The following is a 24,410-nucleotide window of genomic DNA, read 5'->3' on the forward strand; positions in this document are numbered from 1 at the left end:
TAACTGAAACTTTGCAGTACTCACACATCAGCTGCTGGAAAACCCAAAGTAGCTAAACCCGTAAATGTTCCACTCAAAACACCTTAGGAAAGCAGTTTCAAATAGACAGTGGGGCAAAAATGACTAATATATGTAAAAACTTGAAAGTGATTTTCCTTTTTTTTTGTCCTTGTTTTTATCTCCAGAAATACAAAGTGCAAAGTGGTTGCTCCAACCCTTCATAACCTGATAGACCTTCACTGTCTCAAGTCGTGAAACAATGAAAGGTCTTGGACATTTCATTGAGACATTTGTCTTAAACTGGACTGGATACAGACTGCACTCAGTTGACTGCAAATTAGAGAGATTACTATGACCTAAAGACCTGGAAGACCGTTTATTTTAACACAGGTGCGTAATAAAGCTGTGAAGAACATCATGTCATTGGGGGAATTTATTGAGCTTGAGGAGCTTGGTGAGCGAATTGAGCTTACTGATTCTCTACCACCACGGACCCCTCGTCTAGAGAGGGTTAATGCCTTGAGAATAAGCCCAGGAAAATTCCCGGAGCTCTGGAACCGTGTGCAGATTATCAGGCTCTTGGGAGACACCAAGAAGGACCCACCACTGGTGGAGGAGACAGGAGAAGGTCACGACTTCCATCCTTGTAGCCATGCTCAACCCACCTGGTGTGATCTGTGTGGAGACTTCATCTGGGGGGTGTACAAACAAAGCCTGCGCTGTGCCAGTGAGTGTTGGGTCTCTTTGTGAGGTTATAATAGTAGCATGTTGTGCCTGTCATTAATGAAAATTGTGTGGTCCATTCTAACAGTATACATGTAAAGCTAGAAGCTCCTAGACTCCAAGGTGTCACCCAGACTTATATTTCTCACCACATATACTCTAACTACATAACCTTTATTAATCCCACAGTATTTACTGAATAACTCATAATTACTGAATAATATGGAAAGCATGATGGGATTAAACTAGTGGATAAGGTCTGTTATGTAAGTATATGTTCAAATAGGGTTGAATGCGTGTTTTGTGAACCAACATGTATCCAAAGTATAACTATGGCAGTTTTCCATTATGATGTGAAGGGAATGATTATACAGTTATACAGATCACATTAGATATACTGCTATAGGGGTGGGAAAGTTGCACAGCATGTAGTGTCATCACTTCTCATTCTCCCTGTAATCATGTTGCTTTGTGCTGGGTTCTCCAGTTCTGTGAAATAAGTTGCATGATTTAAAAAAACAAAAACAAACTTAAAACTACTTAATGATTTAATGAGGTACTACTGTCAAAAAGTTTCATTAAAATATTTTTCAGTGTACTGCTAAAATGACTTTTAAATTTATCCTTTTTACAAAATGTAAAGCTCCAAAGAGCCGTGAATTATTTTTAAATTTATTTTAATTTATTTTTTTTGCATATTCCAACTTGTTAGGAAGTTGGAGTCAAAACACAAGGTCACACTGAGTCAGCACTGTCCTGAATACTTTAAACATTGCTTTCACTGGTATCTCACATTGATATCAATGAATAGAAAAAAAACAGATATACAACCACTTTTAGAACCACTCTTTATTTAAAATGACAGCCATCTTATCTGTTGTCCAATTCTCTTTGCATGACAAGATATTTAAAATATCTCCAGTCTGCTCTTGACAGAAGGTTGGTGGATTATGACTGGTGTGTCTCCTTCATACTTACTTTTCAAACATATTTTCTATTCTTAATTGACTGAAGGTTTAGTGATAACATAACTGAGCTATTTAAAAAGTCATAAACATTTTAGACATTTAGAACTTTATTTTGTAATACATAATATTGCTGTATAAACTGAATATTCTTTTGTGTTTTATACAGTGATAAATAAGTTGCATTATCAGAACAGATAAGACTGAAATGGACAAACACACACACAAGTGAACTCAGAACATCTGTAGATTTAATGGCTTTCATTTCGTAGACAATGTTTACATTTTTATTTCCATTCCAAATTGTAATAAACCTTCTCTGTGTATTGACATAGGCATTTGAATATTACCATGTTACCGTTGGAAAGTAGCTTCCACTTTGGAGGAAACCTTAATGGCATAATGCCAAAGTTATTAAGGTCACAAGTTCCCACATTGTCTGCTTCTGTGTTTGTTGCTAATCTTTTCATTTGTACATGCGCTCTGTAATTTATAGTAGATTAATTGCAGTGAAAATATATCCATAACCATATAACTTGTTCATAGCTGTTTGAGGTTGATGATGAGTTATGTTCGTGTGTGGGAATGGAACTATACTACACATATAGGTTTAAGCACAGATGTGGGTGTGGAAGAAATTTGTTGTAAAACCACAGAATTGTACATGTGAATTCAACATGTTTCCTGCTGAGCAGTTTTTTTTGCTGTCTTTCACTCCTACAGTTTCTTGCTCCTGCCCTTTCACCCCCCTATGGTGATGGTTGTGCAGGTATTGTGTATGAATGCTTTATTTCCATCCTTTTAAACATATCTTGTCTCACTCTTTGTAAAACACTTTAGATTTAATTCTGCTCATTATTGAACTATATTGTTCTGGTTTTTCGGTCCCTACATGTGGTTTCTATTTCCACTGCTTCTATGCTGTCTGCTCTGTCAGAGAAAACATCAGACAGAGAAAACATGAAACAGCTGCCATTTTATACTGCATTGCTCAGACTTTTACCTGAGCGGGATATTTGCACTTCTCTTTCTTGACTGCCATTGGCTGACAGTTGTACATTTTGCATAGATGTTTCAGATATTTTGACTATAGTTCCTGTAGTTAATGAGTAAATCAGGAAGGTTGACTAAAAAGGAAGCTCTGATTCTAAAACTTTGTCTTCAGACAAAAAACTCCCTTTTGTGGGTTTTTGTTCTTCAAACGTATTTCAAAAGGCTCACTGTAGGACGAACGTTTATTTCTGACCTTTATTTGTCCTCCTTTGTGTGCGAGTGTGTGTTATAGTCTATACTTATCTTTTGTCTTTGTTCTTTCATAGCTTTTCCATATAACTCAGATTCTCATCCAGAAAATGAAATGCCATGGTATTGGATTTGCTGTTCCACCTGGAAGTTTTATTACCAGGTTAAAGTAGCAGAGGAATTCGAATTCAGTCATTTTTTTAATGAAAATTAAAATGGATCACACGTAAACTAGCATATAAAATAACTTCAGCTTTACAGCTTGCATTGAAGAGCAGTACAACCTTTAATCTCCAATTAGGTCATTACATAGTACATGTTAAAGAAGTACAGTAAACTGTCACATGTACCATGATTGCTAAATTTGTCAAAAGTGACAAAACTTCATGTCAGAACCAGACTCCAAACACAAGCCAATAGAAACAAAAACTTAAATGAAGTGTTTATATTTAGCTGCCAGATAGCATCTCCCTTTAAAAGATTAAAAAGATAAATCAGTATTCATACTAGCATCAGACTGGGCCACATATGTGTATTGACTGTTCAGCTAATTACATCTCTTGTGCTTTCAAGAAAGCATGCAAATGACGAAAAAGAAGAAAAAAATAAATAAATACAACCTTTCATACACAAGCATGTGTTGTTCTGATGTGCTCAGGGATGCATTGGAACATGCTGGTGTTCCCAAAACAAATAACAATACAGCCACATGCATCCCAGACCAATGCCACAAGTGGCCTGAAGGATTGGATCACAAGACACTACACATTTTACGACATTCAGACATGCATTAAGATCTGTCCACTTGTCTGAATGTGTCTAGACTGAATGGGGCCTGAGTGTTTATGTCTTTACAGTATTAAGACCCCTTGTCTGCTTTACGAATCTAGTGTTTGTGACACGCCCAAAGCCCATCCGGTGCTGACAACATCATAAACAAAAAAAAAAATCAATCATTAGGGACCTAATTCTGTGAGGGAAAAAATGGGCATGGCAACATGTCAGAAATTGGAAGTTGGTTGAATTCCTCTCTACTGAGTTGAACTTCTCTTTACCCAACAGAAATGCACTGATGCTGTTGTTTTCAGATTTCATTGTCTGGTTGTAAACGCCACGTGACAGAACGTCTACAGTGCACAGATAATACTTACTGGAGTTGTTCCTAATTGTGAACATGTTCATAAGCAATATTAAAAATGATTAAATAATAAAATATTAGGCAAATGTGTTTATTCATGCTATTCATATTTATTCATGTTTAATGGGGCTTTTTGTTCTCCAAATGCTTAACTGAATGTTAAGCTTCACTATTAACACCACACACACACACACACATTTGAGTTAAATATGGCTTTACAGCTGTGTACTGTATATTATAAAATACAGCAGCAATTCTTCATCTTTGGCCAAAGTTCTCTTGTATTCTGTCAAAATGTAATCAGAAAATATTTCAGCAAAAGTCTTAACAAAGCTTAGTTAAAAATGCTGTGGTTGTTCATAAATAATAAACTCTAAAATGCATTATGAAATGGCTTTTAACACATTCACAGAATATGAATAATAGGACAGGGAGTTGCTTTGTTCTCATACATTCAGGGGTTAATTATTGACCATATTTTATCACTCAGTATTATCTACTATGGTTATTTGTCATATGAGTACTTACCCACTTTTACCATACATGTGTTTTTATTTCCCTTGTGTGTTATTAGTGTACGCATCTGAATTAATGCAGTTTGTGATTGCATTAGATTTGGAAACAAACTTGCCAGTCTGTTGTTGTTGAGCTTAACACTTAAATTACCTTAAACTAACAATATTAACAACATTCTGTGAGATTTGTTTTAATGTAATGTTTCAAATACACTCACTGTTTTATTATGATAAATGACACTGTTATTTAACTGTTGTCAGTTTAATACTCTTAATTTGTTGCATGAATTTCAGAGTCACCAGAATTTACTCTATTTAATATGATTTGGATGTTTCTGGTAACTAATGACAGAAGCAATATCAAATTTCACATTCTCTCTCACCTTACTGTGTTTGCCAGACTGTAGGTTCACCTGCCATTACCGCTGTAGAGCTCTCATTAAACTCAACTGTAATCAGGGTGATGTCACTACTACCGATCAGTCCAGTGACGTCCAGGACAGCATTGAAACGGACACCAACGTGGTAAGATATATAATTGAGGGTTGGTACATTTGCATATGTCTTTGTTAAAACATAAATTAACTAGATAGCAGATTTACTTATATATCATTTTCATGACTGTGTTCAGCATTAAAGTAATAGCAAAGGTATATGTTAATAAATCCCAATGTGATTGTTAATCAGTTTGCTATGGAGCCCACCTAATAAATCTCGGATATTCACTAAAGATCATCATTTTCCTGACTAAAACGTCAAGTCTCAGTTTTTATTTAATATGTAATTTATAATTCCACTCATGCAAGTTTATGTTCCTTTGGCTTTAGCATCATCTGAAATAAGTCTTGCCAACCCAATTTCCACCCCACTTCTAGCTTCCTTAAATCACATCTTTGCTACTCTTATTTAACTTATGCACACTTACTGAATCCTATGTAACTTACTGTTTACTACAGTCATCAGTGTTGTCTTGTAGATGTATAACTCAAATTCTGTAAATGTAAAAAAGCTTAAGTCATTACATAATGCTATTATGCTGAATATTCATATTACAAATATAGCCTTGTCCTATACTTTATTTGTGTATGCCTTATTAGCTTGTACTTAAACACTGCCATCCTGGAGCAGACCAATTCCATGGGGGGAGAAATGTTTAAGCATAGGATAAAGGTTATCAATCCAAATAGCCTTCTATGGACATCCGACACTTCCTTATAAGGGGACAATACCAGCAAAATCCCCCATATATATATATTTTTTTTTATTAATATTTTACACTTTAATTTGTTGCCTGTATGTCGAAAAGGGTGTCAGAGGTATGAGAGCTTTGTGTGCCCACGAATGCTTAAATATTTATAACATAGCTGTGACCAAGTGACAGGCTTCTCAAACCTTTACACTCAGTGAACTGTTAAAAAAAAACAGTTGAAGCCCACAGGCTCCATCAGTTTCATAGAATTTTATGAAAGGTAATCGAATTAAATCTTAGACTTATTATTTAAATGCTTACAATAATATGTTGTCTGTTTATTGGAGACATAGAGCTTGTCATTAGATTAAAGTTGACATGGTCCATGGTGTATATAATTTGAGTTAATGACTTTTTCATTTACATTTCATTTTCATTTCATTTTAATTTCATTTCATGTGAGCAGTCAGTTAGCAGCAACTATAAAAAAAAAAGAGGAATGATTTCCTCATAACAAAATAATAATAATAATAATAAAAAAAAACAGACCCCATATCTGCTTTACTAATAAAGATCTTAGTGTTTGCATCACGCCCAGGTCCCATCCGGTGGGGGCAAAAAAACAACAAATCATTCAAAAGTAGCTCAATTCCGCGGGGAAAAAACGGACATGGCAACATGTCAGGAATTAAGGTTTTGGATTGAAGCTTTCCAAAAACCTTTCTCTTTCCAAGCGAAGTGCACTAGTTAGTGATGTGGACCAATAGATTTGATGATGTAGTGCTCTGTATGGCCAGCAGGGCGCGGTTTGAGATTCAGCCCGAGTGAAACATGGCGCGCTGCAATGTCGTAATCGTCGAGTTGGAACTTCCTGTGTAGAGCCAATCACAGCGTGCTTCGGCCTGGGTTGTATATTTTCCAATTTTAACATCCAGGGCGGAGCGTTTCCGGTGTAAGAGCAACGTGGGCTAATACTTCATCAATGCCTGGTACAGCGAGACAGTTTGTGAATCTTTCGCGCGAGGTCTATAGGTTTTTACAATATATTCTGTACATTTAGATAGAAAACGACACTTCGTTGACTCGGTCTAAGTAAAAGTCATTCGCCTTAGTTGAATAGCGGTTTAATAGCAACTTTTAAACACTCGTAAACTTTCTTTTTTTCCGCGATGAGTGGAGTAAGTTGTGCTGACCAGACTCCGTCTTTTGAGAAGACATGGGGCAGCTCGGCGAGCAGCGGCTACTGCAGTGAGGAAGACTCGGACACGGAGCTCGAGCAGTATTTCACCGCGCGCACTTCCTTCTTTCGCAAACCCCAGAAAGAGAAGGTGAGGTCGATATAAAACCCGCACTCAGTACACCACAGTACGGGGTGATGCTTCATTTCCTGTTTCAGCAAATTGTTAAAAAACTTGCTCTGGATGTCGAGATAAAAAAAAAAGTCTTGTATTTATAACTGTACCACTGTCCCTGACTTCCTCCCATGTGCCCGTGTAAGAGTCAGTTATTGCTTTTATTTACCGCGTTTATAATGGACTTTTGACTTGAGTATTTTCATTTCTATTTTATTTTTTTTATTTCTTGTATTATTTTTAATAATCCACATTTGCCCCCCCCACACCATCCCCCACCCTTTAGAAACTATGTAAATGTGTTCTTTATGGATGAACTGCAGCCAGTATCTCCAGTATAATTATCTCCAGTATGATCTGTATTTAGTTAACCAGATATTTGTATTTATGTAAAGGGGAAAAAAAAGGCAGCTTTATGGTCAAACCTGGTAAAAGTGGAGAACAGGAAGGCCTTCAGACATGTATTAGGGAGGGGTGGGAGAGAGGAAGGGGAAGCAATGTTAACAGTAGGGTGATTCATTAGAAAAGCCCACACAACTGCATGGTCCTGCGTGACACATTGTTGCTCATTTTGAAACCACTGTCTCTTCAGTCTGACCAAAAGTCTGGGTTATCTGAGGTACCCAACCACCTATTTGTTGTGTTTGCTAATGATGTAGGCTTTGAACCCCAAACTAAATTTGTAAAGTTTCCGCACCAGACCCGAGGTCACACGAGCCAGTCCATCTCATTAGCATTTTATCTGATTAGTAGTTTTTCCTCCCTCACCCTTTTTAAGGAGTTGGACCAATGATTGGAAGGTTGTGAGTTCAAATCTCAGATCCACCAAGCTGCCACTGCTGGGCCCTTGAGCAAGGCCCTTAACCCTCAATTGCTCCGTTGTATAAAACGAGATCAAATGTAAGACACTCTGCATAAGGATGTGTGCCAAATGCCAGAAATGTAAATTTTGTATTCAGGAATCACTTAAGCCTTACAAATATTGGTTTATTGTGTAATCTAATCATTTTATCCAAACAGACTATAAATAAACAAACCTAAGAGTGCTTAGAGTTTCACACAGCCTGTAAAAAAGTTGTACACTTTACCTTCATCACATGCTGGTCTTTTAGGCTCATTAATATTTTTTCCACCTTAGTTTAATGACATTTCAAAACTGTGTCAGCAGTGCCATATGAACAAATTAAATTAATCCATTAGGTCAGATTGCCTCTCTTTTTAAAGCCTTTTTTTTTTTTTATTTGAGTCTCTACTACTTGTTAGAACTTTGTAAAACACTGAATACATATAAAGTGCATGAGGATATTTTGGTGTGAGAATATAATGCATGCAATCAACATTTAGAGTGGAGAAACTTGTTTCTGATTGGATGTGGTAATACCCAAGCAGGAAGGATGATGTAGCTGTTGAAAAATGACACCATCTGACACCCACATGTGAATAAGGCACACAATAGAAGCTTTCTTTCCATGGTGTGAGACTGGGGGAGGCTATTTTTTTTTTACTCTAACCGGATACAGGAATTCCAGCTTTAAAGCCAAAACATGCGTGACTGACTTGTGAAACCATCCACATACTGTCATTCTCTTGAATAATGGGATGGACCAAAGTTTGTGATTGGCTGGCGCTGACATCATCGCTTTGCCCTGTCACCGGAAGCGTTCAGAGGGTGATGTAACTTTTTAACAACTGGCCTTATGGGCTATACTTGATTCAAAGTAGAATATCAAATGATAGGAAGTTTTATAATAGGATATTAATATTGTAAGTAAAATAAATAAATCTTTAACGTCCATATTTTTTGGCACAAGAATCATAATAATGCTTCTTTATATTTTGGGGCAAGTTTGGAGAAATCCTATATAGACTCAAAAAATCCATTAATCGTGTTTAAGGGTGATTTTCAAACAGACATTTTATAGTGGTAAGTGAAAAGGTTTACTGGATTAAATCGAAGAAAGGAATGAAGTAGTTAAAGTTGCTCCTGTGAATTAGTGTGTCTGTGGACAATGTGAAGATGGTGGAATTGGCTGGAAGAGGAACTGATTGTGTGTCAGTTGTTCCAAGCTGTTCTCTCAGCTGTTTGATGCACAGCATGAAGAGGCTGCTTCTAAAACTATCTCTACCAGCACATTTGACTGTCCTATGACACACAGCTTCAGTTGAAGCTGTGTGGTTTAGAGATCAGTTAAAATGTATAATAGGAAAGGAAAATTGGATTATCTTGGATTGTTTTTTTTGTTTTTGTTTTTTAATGTAAAGAAGTGTGATTGACTCGGATACTTGGACACTATGCTAGTTTTCATTAATTCCCCATTCACATGAACCCACATCCGGTCAGTCATGCACAAATCTGTGACTCATGCTGTGACTCTCTCTCTGGCATTTTTAGCACTTCCTCTATTTCCTAAGGTGATGGTATGAATCTGTTTTCTGGGTAAGATTTAGACAGCTGATTAAACACTTAGCATAAAAGTAAATGGACTTCCTGCTGCTGTTGTTTGTAAAGTAGGAAATAACTGAGATAATGATTTGTCTGTGTGCCTGTTAGGATGAGGTGACTGAGAGCAAAAAACAGGAGCTGTCACATTCAGAGATTCAGCAGAAGATAAAGGAGTATAATGCTCAGATAAACAGCAACCTCTTCATGTCTTTGGTAAGGTTTCATATTCATTCACATGTCCAGTGTTTCCTGTTTCTTCATGTTTCTCATGTTACACTGCTTATTACTTAGTGATCATGTTCATTAATTATCTGATCCCTGGTTGCTTATCTTGCACAGAACAAAGATGGCACCTACAACGGTTTCATCAAAGTTCATCTGAAGCTGGTTCGACCTGTGTCTGTTCCACCGCCGCGAAAGGGTGCTGCATCCCAGGAGTCAGCCAAAGGAAAGAGAGGGGGAGCAGTAAAAAGACGCACGTCCTTCTACCTCCCAAAGGACACGGCCAAACATCTGCACATCAGCTCTCGTACTCGTGCACAGGAAGTGATTCAGGCCCTGCTCAAGAAATTCACAGTTATCGACAATCCTGCAAAGTTTGCACTTTTTGAGCGCACTGAGCGCCATGACCAAGGTACAGCCATCTTTGGTACATGAGTAAATTTTGACAAAATGGGAATGCCATTTATTTAGTAAACTTATCTGCATTGTTCTATTCTAAATTAGTAGATTGATTACTAGATTTCTCCAGCTTTTGAAGTTGCTCATGGTTCTTTTTAGTTTAAAGTGCTTTATTGATGGGACATTTGGTGGGACAGTTACACTTCCAAAGTTTGTGTTGCACAGTGTGGCCATTCTGCCTCAAAGTTTTCTGACTGTTAGGAAGATTAAGCTTGTACTAACAACAGTATTTGCTCCATACATCTCTCTCTCTCCCTCTCAGTGTACCTAAGGAAGCTGCCCGATGATGAGTGTCCACTGTTCCTGCGTTTGTGTGCTGGTCCAAATGAGAAGGTGCTGAGTCTGGTACTAAAGGAGAATGAGACTGGAGAGGTCAATGTAAGAAAAACCTGCTACATCCTTACACTACCCTCACATGAATAGCGCATCTGCTGATTCAGTTTATAATCTCCCAATTACCAGGACTTGCAACATGTCCTGTTCAGGTTTCCTACCAGAGATGCTCAGTAATTTGCTACCAAGGCTCCTTTCATGTTAAAAAAGCAAGCAAAGCAAGTTTATCTGCAGAAACACTTAATATAGACATAACTCTTTGTCCGTTAGGTCGGCTGGATTCATTTAAGTTGTCCTTTGAGATTGTCCTCTCTTTGTAGTGAGAGACCTGAGCACAAAATGCTATCATGTACACATGCATTATTAATTAAATGGTTGCTTATCGCTGACTTTATTATTTGCTCTTCTCCCAGTGGGATGCGTTTTCCCTGCCGGAGCTGCAGAATTTCCTACGCATTCTGAAGCGAGAGGAAGAGGAGCATGTAAAGCAGATCATGCAGCGCTATACGCTCGCTCGTGATCGCATCCAGCAAGCTCTGGTCAGCACCAACCCTGGCTGATCACTTCACCAAGCATGTCTTACTGACGAGTGGCCACTAGGGGGCCTCAGTCTTCACCATGTCCAACGAGCCATATGGACTAGCATCAGTGCGATTAGTGTGAGAGAGAGAGCGAGAGAGTGCGAACGAGTGTGGAAATGCAAGTGCGCCACCAGATGTGCGTACGTGGAGAGAATGAGTCGTGACTGAGAGCGAGCGAAAGCATACTGGGGAATGGACGAGTGAAAATAGAACACCTTGTTGTGAATGGTGTGTGATTTGTTCGAGTGAGTGTAGAGAGTCCTCAAGATAGAACAGTGTGTTTCTATGGAGACTACACAGGACTCTCCTGACTTCACTGCTGGTGAAGTTTTAAATCTACTTTTTCCTTTCTTCCCTCTGTTTGCTATGAGACTCTGTCTTCTTTTTTCCTTATCCAGGTCAGTGAAAAATCTAGTTGTAGTAAGTTCATGTGACTGGGCTTGCTGTGCAGTGTTGAAAATACCTTCTAGCTCATCCATTGGTTTTCTTTAGTACGACTGAGTGTTGGAAATGCCAGGGAATTCCCGATTATTCATTTGAACTGATAAAGCCCTTTGGAAGAGTGATGAAATATCTTCAGCATTAAAGCAACAAGACCAGTTGTCTTAGCTTACTACCTTACTGCTTGGATTGCTTACATTAATATCCAGACTTTTCTTGGCACACTGTGCTCAGACAAGCTGACCAGAACCAAAAGGTTCTTGATCATGATTTTATTTGTTTAAATTTCTTTCTTGTTGCATATCTGATGTTAAACCTGTCCTGTCATTTTTTTAATGTCATTTTACATGTATGTTTTGTCAGTCACCTGTTGTGAGTATTCAATCTTGATCTTTTCTCATGTGCAGTCACTTCAGTTTCTGGAAATATTTTATTCACCAACTCACAATAAACAGTTTCCACGATGTTGGCTGTGTCTGTTCTTGAATCAGACCAGTTTATTGCGGAATATTTAGTAAGCACTCAATTTGGATGTGACAGCGATGGAGTCTGAAAGAATGAACTTTTTGGTTTATGACTTTCATTTGCCTTGCAATAGATGCAATGACTCTAAACTGAGATGTACCAGTAGATGGCAACAGTTAACTAAGCTAGAACACGCCTAACCTGACGTACTTGTTTATTCTCATAGGTCCAGGATTTCACAAAACCCAGAGCTTTCCCCAAAGATAATGGTTTGCACCAAATAATCTCCTATTGGAGATTCCTAACTGAAGCAGCAGTCTTGAAATAAAACATTATTGGTTTTGCTTTTTTTGACTTGCTTCTATATTAGCTACACTGTGGCGGTGTATGTAGCATGTAGCGTGTGGCTATGAAATTAACAGTAAACCACATAAAATGATGTGACAGGATGAAGTAGCAGAAAAAATAGTAAAAGATATATTTCTCAAGAAGAAATAAAAGTGGCTGTATTATTTAGAAATTGCTCCAGGCATGAAGATGTGTGTGCTGCGATTGGGATAATTGTCGTCTCATTGCAGCAAATTAAACAAAACTGCAGTTTTTAGCTTTAGCTGTGTGCTCATAGTAACTTTTTCATTGGTGTGTGGTGTATTCCTATTCACCGCTGGAGTGTACCGTGTGTGTGTGTGTGTGTGTGTGTGTGTTGGGGGGGGGGGTGCTGAACGCAAAGAAACACCGTGTTACTCCTTTACAGTGAGTGTGTGCATTAACGGTCCTGCTGCTTAACATTAGTCATCCTCACGAGCTCGAACTGCACGCGACTCGGATCAGTGCGCCTTAGCGACGGTTCGGGCGCGAGCGAATGCAGACGGACTGGAAGAAGAGGAGAAAGAAAAAAGACAGAGATAGAGAGACACGGAGAACGACAGTCTTAGACGGCTGTCTCAGCTCTTCTTTTTTTTTTCGGACAGCGCAACAGCTTTTCTTTTAGTTCCCGTGATCGAAACGATTTTTCGTCCGTTTCTTGCAAAAAATAAAGCGCACGCGGAGTTGGGCTTGGGGAAGTCGACGACTCGGCAAGAAAGCAACAAATATCCATCTGCAGACGCCCGGTTTAAGTTGTGAACTGAAACCACAGAAGCCTCGGACGGTAAGTGCCAAATGGGTCAACTTTGAAATCCAACACATGCATGTGTTTACTAAACAGCAAATGTATCATTCACACGCCTGATGAACAGCCGTGCATCACATCTTCGATGGAGAAGGAGCTAAATAGACTATATACTATACGAACACAAAGGGTATGGGAAAAGCTTTTCCAAAAATTAAAAGGAAAGCAGGAAAGATATATTATGCACTACTGGGTTAGAAATAGACTCATTTGCAATTATGTAATAAATATAGGTCTGCACTGGGAGAGTTTAGAAATGCACATTAAATCTAAAATAAATAAATAAATAAAAAATCTTGATTCTACATCTCTATTTTCAACAGGTTTTATAGTGTTTCATCTTTCCAGTAAAAGACAGGTATGTAACCCTGGGTCTGGTGTACCCCCTGTTCTGTTCACACCCACTTTAACTAAGGAAGAGCTCTTGGTTAGGTGATTAGCTGAATCGGGGGTGTTAGAGCAGGGAAAACACTCAGTTGTGCCGGACAGGGGGTAATCCTGCACCAGGGTTTGGTATCTGTGCAGAAGAGCTGGATGGGTGAATCATGGGTTAATGCTGATTACTCAATCAGCATGTTGGACTGATCTGTTTACAGTTTGAAATTAGTAGTGAATCAGTAGATCAGAGGATGATAGGGTGTAAAAACCTAATTTATCAAAAAATTTTCACATGGGGATTCCTTGTGACATGTTGAGCCAACAGGGATAGAGTGAGGGAAGGAGAACGTTAGCTCATGCATGTTTGAGACTGCTACATACGCTAAGCTGTTGGCACTCTGGAGCATACAGTCTTGATTAAAGCTTATGCTGGACAGTGAAAAATGACTTGAGCGACCTTACTGCTTCAGTTCAAATGAATAATGAATTAAAAATGCTCACAGTTGTTGTCCAAGTGCCATCGATTTAGTGAACTGAAAAAAACACGGGCAACAAATGGTCATGTCTGAAAGTTTCGCTCGACTAAAATGTAATAAGCATGGACATTAAACAGGTCCTGGATATGCTTAAAAGGAAAGCTGCAAGAGTGTTTTTTATTAAACATATTTTATTGAGTTGTTTCTCCATTAATACTCCCTCTCAGGTAAGAAGGCATCCTTTGAGAGGAGAGAAAGAAACAGATGGCAGAAGGAAAGGAACACAAGTCATGTTTCATCTTCTTGATACATTCACAGATCAAACATTTTAGGTGTACCTAATACTATATTCATAATTTTAATATGCTACCATTTTGTAAATTGCATAGATGAATTGCTTTGTGTCTTTACCACATGCACCATCTACACATTTGACATTTATTATTGATTACTGAGTATGGATACTGTACTCTATCAACTCAACAGCAGCCAAAATGCTGAAAAGCATTTCACTGTTTACTACTCAATCAATTTTTTATGGGTCCACATGAGGATCAAGTATTATTTAATACACAGAGGGCTGCATCAGGCTGGCTGGGGTGTGGTTTGCTCTGATTCGAATGCAGACTGTGACTTCTGTTTGCTTTTAGGCAAGTTAATGATAATGAGATTGGAAGCCAAGTGAGCTATACAGTTGGATGGGAAATAAATCCAATGAAATTAAATTGATTGTCTGACAAAACGATATATCAAAACTTCTGGGTAATAGATGGGAGATATTTATGAGCACTTGAGGGATCAGTTCAAGAGATCAGAACTCTGTAGCTAAAACTTTTTATGATGTTATGCCATTATTCTGTTACTTACTGACTAGGCCCAGGTGAGGTAATGTGTCTTGGAATTTTTACATGCCATTACCATGCCACTGTCTTACATATCAATACATGAAAAAGATGAGATGAGTTCATCAAACTCACCACTGATGTACATCAGTTAGAACATTGAACATTTTGTTTGCATTTCATTCATTTATCATTCATTTATTCATTCATTCATTAGGGGTGGTGGTGGCTCAAGTGGTTTAGGCTCTGGGTTGTTGACCAGAAAATTGGGGGTTTAAGCCCCAGCACCCCCATGTTACCACTGTTGGGCCCTTGAGCAAGGCCCTTAACCCTCTCTGCTCCAGGGGTGCTGTATCATCGCTGACTCCAACCTCCAAGGATGGGATATGCGAAGAAAGAATTTCACTGCAATGTATATGTGACAAATAAAGGCTGTTGCTAAATTTCATTCATTCAATAACCACTTCATCCAGTGGATCTGGAGTCTATCCTGTAGGCATGTTTTTAGGAGGTGGTAGGAAAATGGAGAAAACCCTGAGGAAACCACATGAGTAGGAACCAGAGATCAGACTTGAACCATGGACCGTGTTTTAATCACATCATTAAACATTAAGCAGGCCAGTTTTTAAAAAATGGAAAACTGGCCTGATTAACTTAGCTATGCTACCATGTTATGAACGCTTATTAATGACAGAGTTCACAAGCTTGTTGAATTTTTGTCATAAAAGTCCACAAGTATTTAAAAATGACCTCAATATACAAATACAGTTAAACTGAATTGAAGGCTTTGGACTGCTGATCAGAAGGTTGTAAGATCAAATAGCAGCACCGCTTGGCCTTTGCACAAGGCCTATAATCTTTAAGCTCAACTGTAATTTGCTGTGGATAAAAACATCTGTCAAATGTGCAAATGTACTGTTGAAATGAGCGCCTCACTAACACATCTCAATCACGTTCGACCAGGCCAACACCATCTGCTCACTGATCCTTTACTCATAGACCACTAAAGAGTGCACAATGTTTTATGCTAATTAACACAGTATTAAATGAAATGTGTATGGATTTGTAATGAACTATGACTCTAAAAAAGAAAGACAACAAAACCAGTGTTGCTTGGGTTATTGGCTGACACTTATATTTTAAGCAGTAGCGCAATCTCCTGTGGCTTCTTCAGTCTCATCACTCACCCATCAGAATGTGAAGTTCTCTCACTCACTTCTTGTCTTTACACCCCAAGCTTGTAAGTCTATTTCCTTGCACCTGCTTACGTAACTGAAGCGCTTAAATCCATACAATGATTTTGAAATGATGAAAATGACATGTCCTTCTACCTTTAAGCATTTTGAATGAAAGAGTCATTGTTAATGAAATTGTGTAGTAGTCAGCAGAGATGAGTCAATGTGCGTCATACCTGCAGCATTTGATTTCGATTTCTCAAGTGGTTTGTTGGTTGCTCTGATCACTACAGATGAAGATGCTTTGAAATCACTATTCACTCAAACATTTTCTCCTCAACACACACACACACACACACACACACAAACACACAGGAAACGTGAGTGTTTACAGCAGAGAAATACTATCACCATTAGTTCAACAAATAAGTCCATGAACTAGATTAAAACATTAAACAGCCTATTAGCAGAGAACAAGTTCATAAACAAAGCCAAAGTTTCACAGACTCTAATGTGAGCTAAAACCAGTAACATTCCCTTCAAAATCTAGGCTAGGCCATTTTCCAAATGTGTTGCTCTGCATTGGGTATATGATATTTAGAAGCTGTAAACTCATTCACTTGTGCATTTATGCTCATTTGCACATTTATATTGGTGTTTTTAAACACGATCTTTAATGTTGGACTTCCCCAGCCTTTTCTACATGTTCTGGTCTAGAGCAGAGGCAGAGCTCAGACAGATGTTAGTGTAGGAAATAATGACATGTAAGAGACATGACAGCCCTGGAGTAGAGATGGAGTAAAGAGCAAACCCACTCACTGCCCTGTGCTCACACAAATGCAAGGCATCTTTGCCCTTATTTTGGATAGGTGATGCTACAAATGCAGTCTCTAAAACCAAATAAATGGATTCTTTGTGTGATGTGCATTCTGCATTGGCTCATTTTGGGTGGTTGCTGATGGTTCATGGGTTTGTTGGTTTCTGGGTATGAACCCATTAGGCTTGACCCTGCCCATTAAGTCTGCTTCTTGTATCATTAGTTTTTTAGATTTGGAAGGCAAACCACAGGCTTTGTTTGCAATTACATCCGAAGCTCTCTTCTCTTCAATAGGTTTGTTTGTTCAACTGCATGTTTGTAGCTGATTTCAAATGTGCTTGACAAGGAAAAGCATATTTTAAGAAAGTCCTTTGCAGTGAATGCTTAGTTACAAAGCGTAACAGTGAGCTGGCAGTGCATTGACAAACAAGTGATAAAAGGGACCACACGTTCCACCTAAAATGCTTTTGATGGTGTCTGAAGATGCCGCGCTGCAAATGAGGCACATCAGATAGAAATGACACATGAAAAGACTAAAAAAGATTTTGTGTTCAAATTGAGCATGATGCCTTACAAAAAAAGATGTGCAGAAACTTTGTTGTTGTTCCTATTCATTTTTCGTCCAAAATGTATGTATTCACAGAAGACTTAGAGCATTCATCCAACTAAGTATTGTGACTGTTTTATATCAGTTGTCCTGTCACGTTCGGCACCTGCATCTTGTGATGTGCATGAATCCTACATCAGCATGTATTCATCCTGCCAGCTACACTGTGATGCTGAGTGCTTCAACCCGCTCAGAGGAGAACTCAGCACTCGACTCCTCTACATGAACATGCAGCCACCTTATTGGCTGGTACGTTGCTTAGTGATAGGAATAAGAATATTCCATTGCTATCTCCTTCTAGAAAAAAAACAGTAAAGTCTTCTTTACTTCTATAGTGTGAATTATTCACGTTACTCTGCCTTTGACTTTAATTCAGATTATTTCAAACTTTTGGATCACAGTATGGCTGTGATGTTTTTGTGAATTAAGGCATCTCACAAGTCCTTCTATCCTACTCTTAAGCCAGTATAAAGCCATTGTATTTTATGTCAAATGAAGCATCTGATAGAGTCCTTGTACAGCTTGAAGAGCATGTCATGGCAAGCTTCTGTGGAAGAAAGTGTGAAAGAACACACCTTCCTAAGGCCATTGGCATCAGTCTCACACAGAGCATGATGTCCCCTATCTACCTCACCTCCAACCAAGCTCCTCATCTCTATTATTCATTTAATCACACATTCAATCAGCACACAGAGAAACAGCCGACTCAGTAAGGCAACATTAAAAAAACACCAGTGAGCTTTAGGCAAAACCATGTGATTAAAATCAAATGAAATCCTCAAAGATCTGAAAAGGTCTTCACAGTTAAATTTAAGAACAAATATCTACATTTCAGCTGTAATAGATCAGCAAAAAAAAAACATGATCCAAAAAAAAAAAAAAATTAGACAAATGCAAGGGACCATTCAGACTTCTCATTCAAATGCAGTTCATGTTCAGATATGAATGAGGAGTGCAATAAGTGATTTGCCAAGGGCCTTTCATTTCACAGAATTGCATGGTGGGAGATCTTGCATCTATACACCTCGTGCTGTTTCTAAATGAAAAAATCATTTATTGCACAAGAGAGAACTAACCATGGCTTTTACATGCTGTTGATGACTTATATCTCTCAGAGATTATGGGTCTTCTTTTTGTTTCCTCTATAACAGCCATAGAGTTAATCCCATGAATTGGAGACTTTCTAGAGCCAAATAAACTCGAGGACAAAACAAAGTTATTTCTCCAGTATTCCCCCAGTTATTTCACCTATGTATATACCGGCGCGACATATGGATTGTGCCATTCACACCGTTTCTGGTTTCAGCATGCCACAGCCTGCAAGGTGTTGCCTCATTCTTACATTGCAAAAATGAGGCAGCTCAAAAACTTATTATAGAAAGAGGAAGAGAGTGTGAGTGAAAAGAAAAATGCAGGAGAGAGAGGGACACAGAGAGGGAGATAGAGAGCGTCCTTACTCGAGACATGAAGAGGTTGCTGTTTATCTGAGCAGTATACTGCTTTATCTTCTGCTGAATCTATGCCAGTGACAGCTCTAGTTTCGTGCTCTCAGCCACCTCATTGTGACAGACACACACAGAAGAGAGAGAGAGAGAGAGAGAGCCTCCAGCATAGTTTCCCGGGTTTTGATAATGAGATGTAATTATTTACTTTGAACTTTCCAATTAATAATGCAAAGGCGACAACCTGGGGAGAAGGACACATGGCTCTCCTCAGCTATAGGTATTAGGAAGCATGCTAATTGACTGATGGCTTGGGTAGGGAGAGTAGACTGCAGAGATATTAATGACAGACCTCTCAACTCTTCTTCAGGGTGCTGTGTGCATGGATGTGTGACTGGGATGTGCTAAAGGAATGGGGGAATTATGTAGTAGGTAATTATCCGCTCAGTTTTATGAATCTAAAATACTCAGCAAGCTCCATTCAAACCTGGAATTCTGCTTTTTATGCACATTTTCTAAACCTTTAGCATATCTTGTGGAAACAAATCTTTACTGTCTTATGCAATATTGTGTGCACTACAAGATTGGTAGAACATGAGCACCAAGTACCACTTGACATTTTACCTGAAACAGTAATATTTATATATATATACAGTACATAGTTATATATATAACTAAGAAGATTTTTAAGAGTCCTTTGTGATACAGTTAACCTTCTTGTATTTAAGAGGAAACTCAACATGAAATAAGATCCAATACTAATATAGGATCACAGAAAATGTAACTATTTGTACTATATATATGTATATATATATCAACCTGACCATTCCATATTTCCAATAACAATATCATATTCTTCAATTCAATGTTTTTATCATAGCTGCACTAACAAATGAGTGCTCCTCAGCATCTTCTGTATACATATAATATACAGTGTATACAGTTTTACTAAAAAGTAAAACAACATTCAGAAACAAGGAAAAAATTAAGTTCACCCTATAATTTAATACCATGTAAAACCACCATGAACAAGAAAAACTTCATTTATTCAAATTAATGCTCTCTGTAGGAGTTGATCACATCCCTCACATTGTTTTGGAGACATTCTGCCCCACTCTTCTTTATAACATTGCTTCAGTTCATTCATGATTGAGAGCATTCGATGACACACAACTCTCTCAAGATTCCACCATAACATCATTAATGGGGTTGAGGCCTGGATTTGACTGGAAATTCCAAAACCTTCATTTTTTTCTCCATTCAGATGCCGATTTTGCTGATGTGCTTGGTATCATTTTTCTGTTGCATGTCCTAGTTTTGGCCCAGCTTAAGCTGCTGTTCAGTGTTGTCTCAATGACTGCAAGTTTCTCAGGGCCTGTGGTTGCAAAACTCTAATGATCACCTCTCCACCACCAAACTTGACAGTTAGTATGAGGTGTTCGTGGTGATACACTGTTTTTGTTTTTCCCCAAACTTGGCGGTGTTCATGATATACTTATTTTTCCAAAAATGACTACATATAGAAATCTTTTGTGTTATTTTGTTGTTACCTAAAGTTGGTGAGGACCAAACAAATGCTATTTAGATCCTAACAAATATAATAATAGAATTAGGAGGGTGTACTTTCTTTTTCCCTTGACAGTATATACAATATATACACAATATAGCAACACAAAAAAATCATATAGCAGCTGAGGAAATGCGTAGAGTATAAAGGAACATGTGAAAATGAATATATTTAACAATTTGTCAATAATTCGTATGAAGTTTTACACTCACTGGGTTCTGTCTTTTTGTATTGCCTGTATAAGGAATGAATGCTAATAGGCACTGACATGCAGTTGCTAGAAAATATATAAAATTATATAGAAATGATGTGATCTTTATATAGATCATGAAAAAGAAAATAAAACAGATTTTAAAGTGACATCTTTATTTGTTGAAACATTTAAGCGATGACATAAACACATTTGCTCAAGCTGTAGCACACTTATAAATCCGTACTGCACAAGATAGCCATACGGCACAGTCTTAAAACATCTGTTGTAAAAACCATAACCACATGGTATTGTGAAGCAGACAAAGTAAAACTGGGAGTGAATCAAAGAGACAATTTTAATCCCTTTTTAAAAAGAACATTTCAGTAGGTCATTTTACTAGAGGTTCATTTTGCATCATTGATTGTTTAACCAGTTTTTTAATAAACCAGAATAAATGAGGACATTTTTTCATCTCTTCAGCAGTAGTAATTTGAAGGCTTTGTTTGTAGGCACTTGTTATTGTAGTCCCTTCTTTGTAGTTACCCTGAATCTGGGACAAAGGGAGCTGATTTACATTGGGAATTTTAAGCTCTGTGTATGTAGCATGGGCTATGATGTCCCATCCAAATAATACTGAAGTTATTTTTCTTTTAAAAGAGTTTGTGAATATATAACAAACAAATGTGTTTAATTGTTATGGTGATGATTTGCAATATAATTATGTTATATTCTGTTATCCATTCTTGGGACTGCTTATCCTTCTGGGCCACAAATAACCTGGAGCCTATCCCAGGAGACTTGGGGCACAAGGCAGTCTATTTCAGGGCACAGTTGCAAACACACCCATTCACAGGCTATGGACAATTTTAAGATGTTGGTCAGTCAGCCGACAATGCATATCTTTGGACTGGGGGAGGAAACCCCAGAGCCACAGGGAGAATATGCACACTCCACACACACATAGCTGAGGTGGGAATCAAACCCACAAACCGACCACTAAGCCGCCAGTATGCTTGGATATACTATAATATTATATTATATTTTAGTCCCTGTTATTATTTGCATTATAGTTGCTTCCTCCATAGCTTCTCTTAGAAAAAAATCCTCTGCATGTCATGTTAAGGAGAAACTGGACAGTGCAAACTGCTCTGTTCTGAAAACTCATATCTGGCAGATGCTCCATAACATTAAATATAACATAGAACAGTTAAAGAGCGCAACTCGTTATTCATGTCATTGTTAGCACATTGCTGTCATATACATACTCACATACAAAAATGAGAAAAGTTCACGTCTGTACATCAGTATTATAGAAATACACGCAAGACTCATAAAATGGTGGCATAACAATCCACTACAGAACTAAAATATCAACCCTACTTTGGCTGCATTGACCATTGCTCAAATAGAAAGTCCATTTAAAAATTCTTTTGATCATCCTCAAGCCCTTACATAATGTTGGCTTTTATTATTTGAGAGACTTTCTCAAAATCCCTCCTGCTCATATAACTCAGGTCTTTCAAATTGAATTTATGTGTTAAGGAAACATCTGCACATTATACGGGGTTGAGCTTTTACCTCTCTTGCTTCCAGACTATTTTCATCTTGCTGAGTCTCCTGAAATATTTAAGACTTGTCTTACCTCTCTGCATATTTTGAAGTTATTTATCACTTTTTATTGTTTTGTGTAGCTGCAGCTTTGCCATGCTCATGTTATAAGTTGTGGGAAATAAAGAGGTGTGACACAACGCTTAAGGAGACTCACTGAAGTATTTTAATGCGAGCATTATATATTAAATTGAGCAGAAACGTATAACTTCATCATTTGCTAATTACCATTATCAGGGAGAGTTCTTCTCCTGATGTTATTCCTAGTGTTTGATTCTGCAGACTGTCGCATATCAGCATGCTGTCTCTAACCACAGTGTTTCTACTGATTCAGTAGGCATTCTGAATAAACTGCGCAGTTTGATATCAGAATTTTAGATTACATAAAGTTATTCATTTTGTTTACATTTTTTAAATCTTGTTTTAAAGTGGAACAATCATTTTTCTACAATGGAAATACTTTAACTAAAATATCAATACTTATTCTAATGCCCTATAAAAGCTACATTTAGACTTAGTCTGTGGTAATATAAGAAAAGATACTGCGAGTTTCTTCATTAATTAAAAGGCGTTTTCAAGACTATCAAATATCAGAGAGTGTGGCTTTTACTCTGGAACATTGCACAGAAAGTAATATGAAGTTTGTCACACAGTGGCACATTATGCTCTACTAAACGGCTCCTAAAAATTTATCTTTGTATGAATGAAGTCTTAAAATTTCAACCTGGGCCGAATAAATCTAAAGCTAGTCTACTTCGGCCCATTACAGCAGGAAGCCAGGGCTAAGGAAAAGGCTGGCTGACATCTTAGAATGCGGTGACCGATTGCAGACTTGATGAGATTACTCTTAACCCTATTTCCAGGGGCAATAACTCAGCAGTGGAGCAATATCATGATTGATGCTACATCATATTCTCACTCCGGGGGGTGGGGTGGTCTTGGGTGGATGTTATTTCATATAGCCTTACAGCTACATGGCATCAAGCTCACTCCTTCCTTTATGGCTGGCTGTGTTGGAGCTCCAGGGCTGGTTCTATGATGTTTTCCAGATCTCTACGTCATGCCTGAACAGAGGAAGCCATGGATTTGGAGGTTGGAGCTGCAGCATGTACACACAGCTGCTGTCTTGCATTTTGCATGCTCGGTAGGTGACTTAGTCAAGCACAGCATGGGATGAGGTCATATTTAGAGAGATTTAGACAATTCTGCCCACGATAAGCACCATAGAGTTCAGAATTTCACTACCGAACCCTATTGAACATTGATCAGCTATATTTAGGCCTGCATTTTAGAAGCACCTATTGATTAGAGCTTGCTATTGATTCTCCATTTAAAAACGTCCACCTGCATATCAATTTGAATTTCTTACACAGTATCAACGTGTCCTTCCAGGCACAACAACACTGGCTCTTTCATTCCTGGGTGTCCTAGTTTATGTATGCAGTGCTGCTGTGTATACATTTTCTGACTATCCTTGTGGTGAACAATACAATTCCTTAGGCTATAACACTCACACATATAAAGACCTCATAAAAAGATATAGCATAGAGGGCAGGCACTGTTTGATTAGCATTGTCTGAAAGCATTTGTGACTCTTGTGAGGACTGAGTGGGTGTTTATTCTTTGTGTCTCTCCAGGGGGATTCTATTGTTGTATTGCAGAGGAAAGTTCAATGTTGATATTCAAAAACACCATCTAAAACACCACAAAACCCACCATAAAAACCCCACTCATTCAGTCTACTTAAAACTGTGCATGTAAATGACTTGCTTTTGGCTTTGGCCCATGAACACTCATTCAGACAAAGCCTCTGAGCCTCCTGAAACATCTAAAAAAGGCTTGGGGCACTTTGCCTCTTTCTCTTCTCAATTAAACTACTAAATTAGACATAAACATACAGTAAATGTTCAGCAGTTCTTGCTGCACCATGTGAAAAGCAAGATTGCAGAAAAGGACACAATAGAGAGATGTTCTAGGATACAGGAAGCTGCAATTATTATGTAGATGCCAATAACGGACTTATTTTTTTTAACAAATCTATTTTTGTTACCTGTAGATGCAAGAAC

General features: G+C 38.0%; 2 protein-coding genes across 4 annotated transcripts in view; both read left to right on the plus strand.

Annotated features, from left to right (window-relative positions):
- Positions 1–417: 417 nt before the first annotated feature.
- Positions 418–12,067, plus strand: LOC131361869 (ras association domain-containing protein 1-like). Of its 2 annotated transcripts, XM_058403474.1 has the most exons (6): positions 418–727; positions 4,984–5,108; positions 9,676–9,780; positions 9,907–10,201; positions 10,511–10,626; positions 10,995–12,067. In XM_058403474.1, exons 1-6 carry the CDS (start codon positions 418–420, stop codon positions 11,139–11,141), a joined length of 1,098 nt encoding a protein of 365 aa, XP_058259457.1. In that variant the 3' UTR covers positions 11,142–12,067. The 2 variants fall into 2 exon arrangements, with proteins under 2 accessions (XP_058259457.1, XP_058259458.1); XM_058403475.1 differs by lacking the exons at positions 418–727; positions 4,984–5,108 and adding an exon at positions 6,488–7,100.
- A 716-nt stretch (positions 12,068–12,783) lies between these two features.
- The window catches only part of LOC131362209 (metabotropic glutamate receptor 4-like), a 112,642-nt gene continuing 101,015 nt past the window's right edge, over positions 12,784–24,410 (plus strand). The window contains exons 1-2 of one of the 2 annotated variants that reach the window (XM_058404063.1): positions 12,784–13,218; positions 13,563–13,597. The gene's annotated coding sequence lies outside the window, so the exon portion shown is untranslated. The remainder of the gene's footprint in view (positions 13,219–13,562; positions 13,598–24,410) is intronic. The other variant, XM_058404062.1, reaches the window with a different exon arrangement.

This window comes from Hemibagrus wyckioides, linkage group LG11 (assembly GCF_019097595.1).
Source record: "Hemibagrus wyckioides isolate EC202008001 linkage group LG11, SWU_Hwy_1.0, whole genome shotgun sequence".
NCBI classification, from domain to species: Eukaryota; Metazoa; Chordata; class Actinopteri; order Siluriformes; family Bagridae; genus Hemibagrus; species Hemibagrus wyckioides.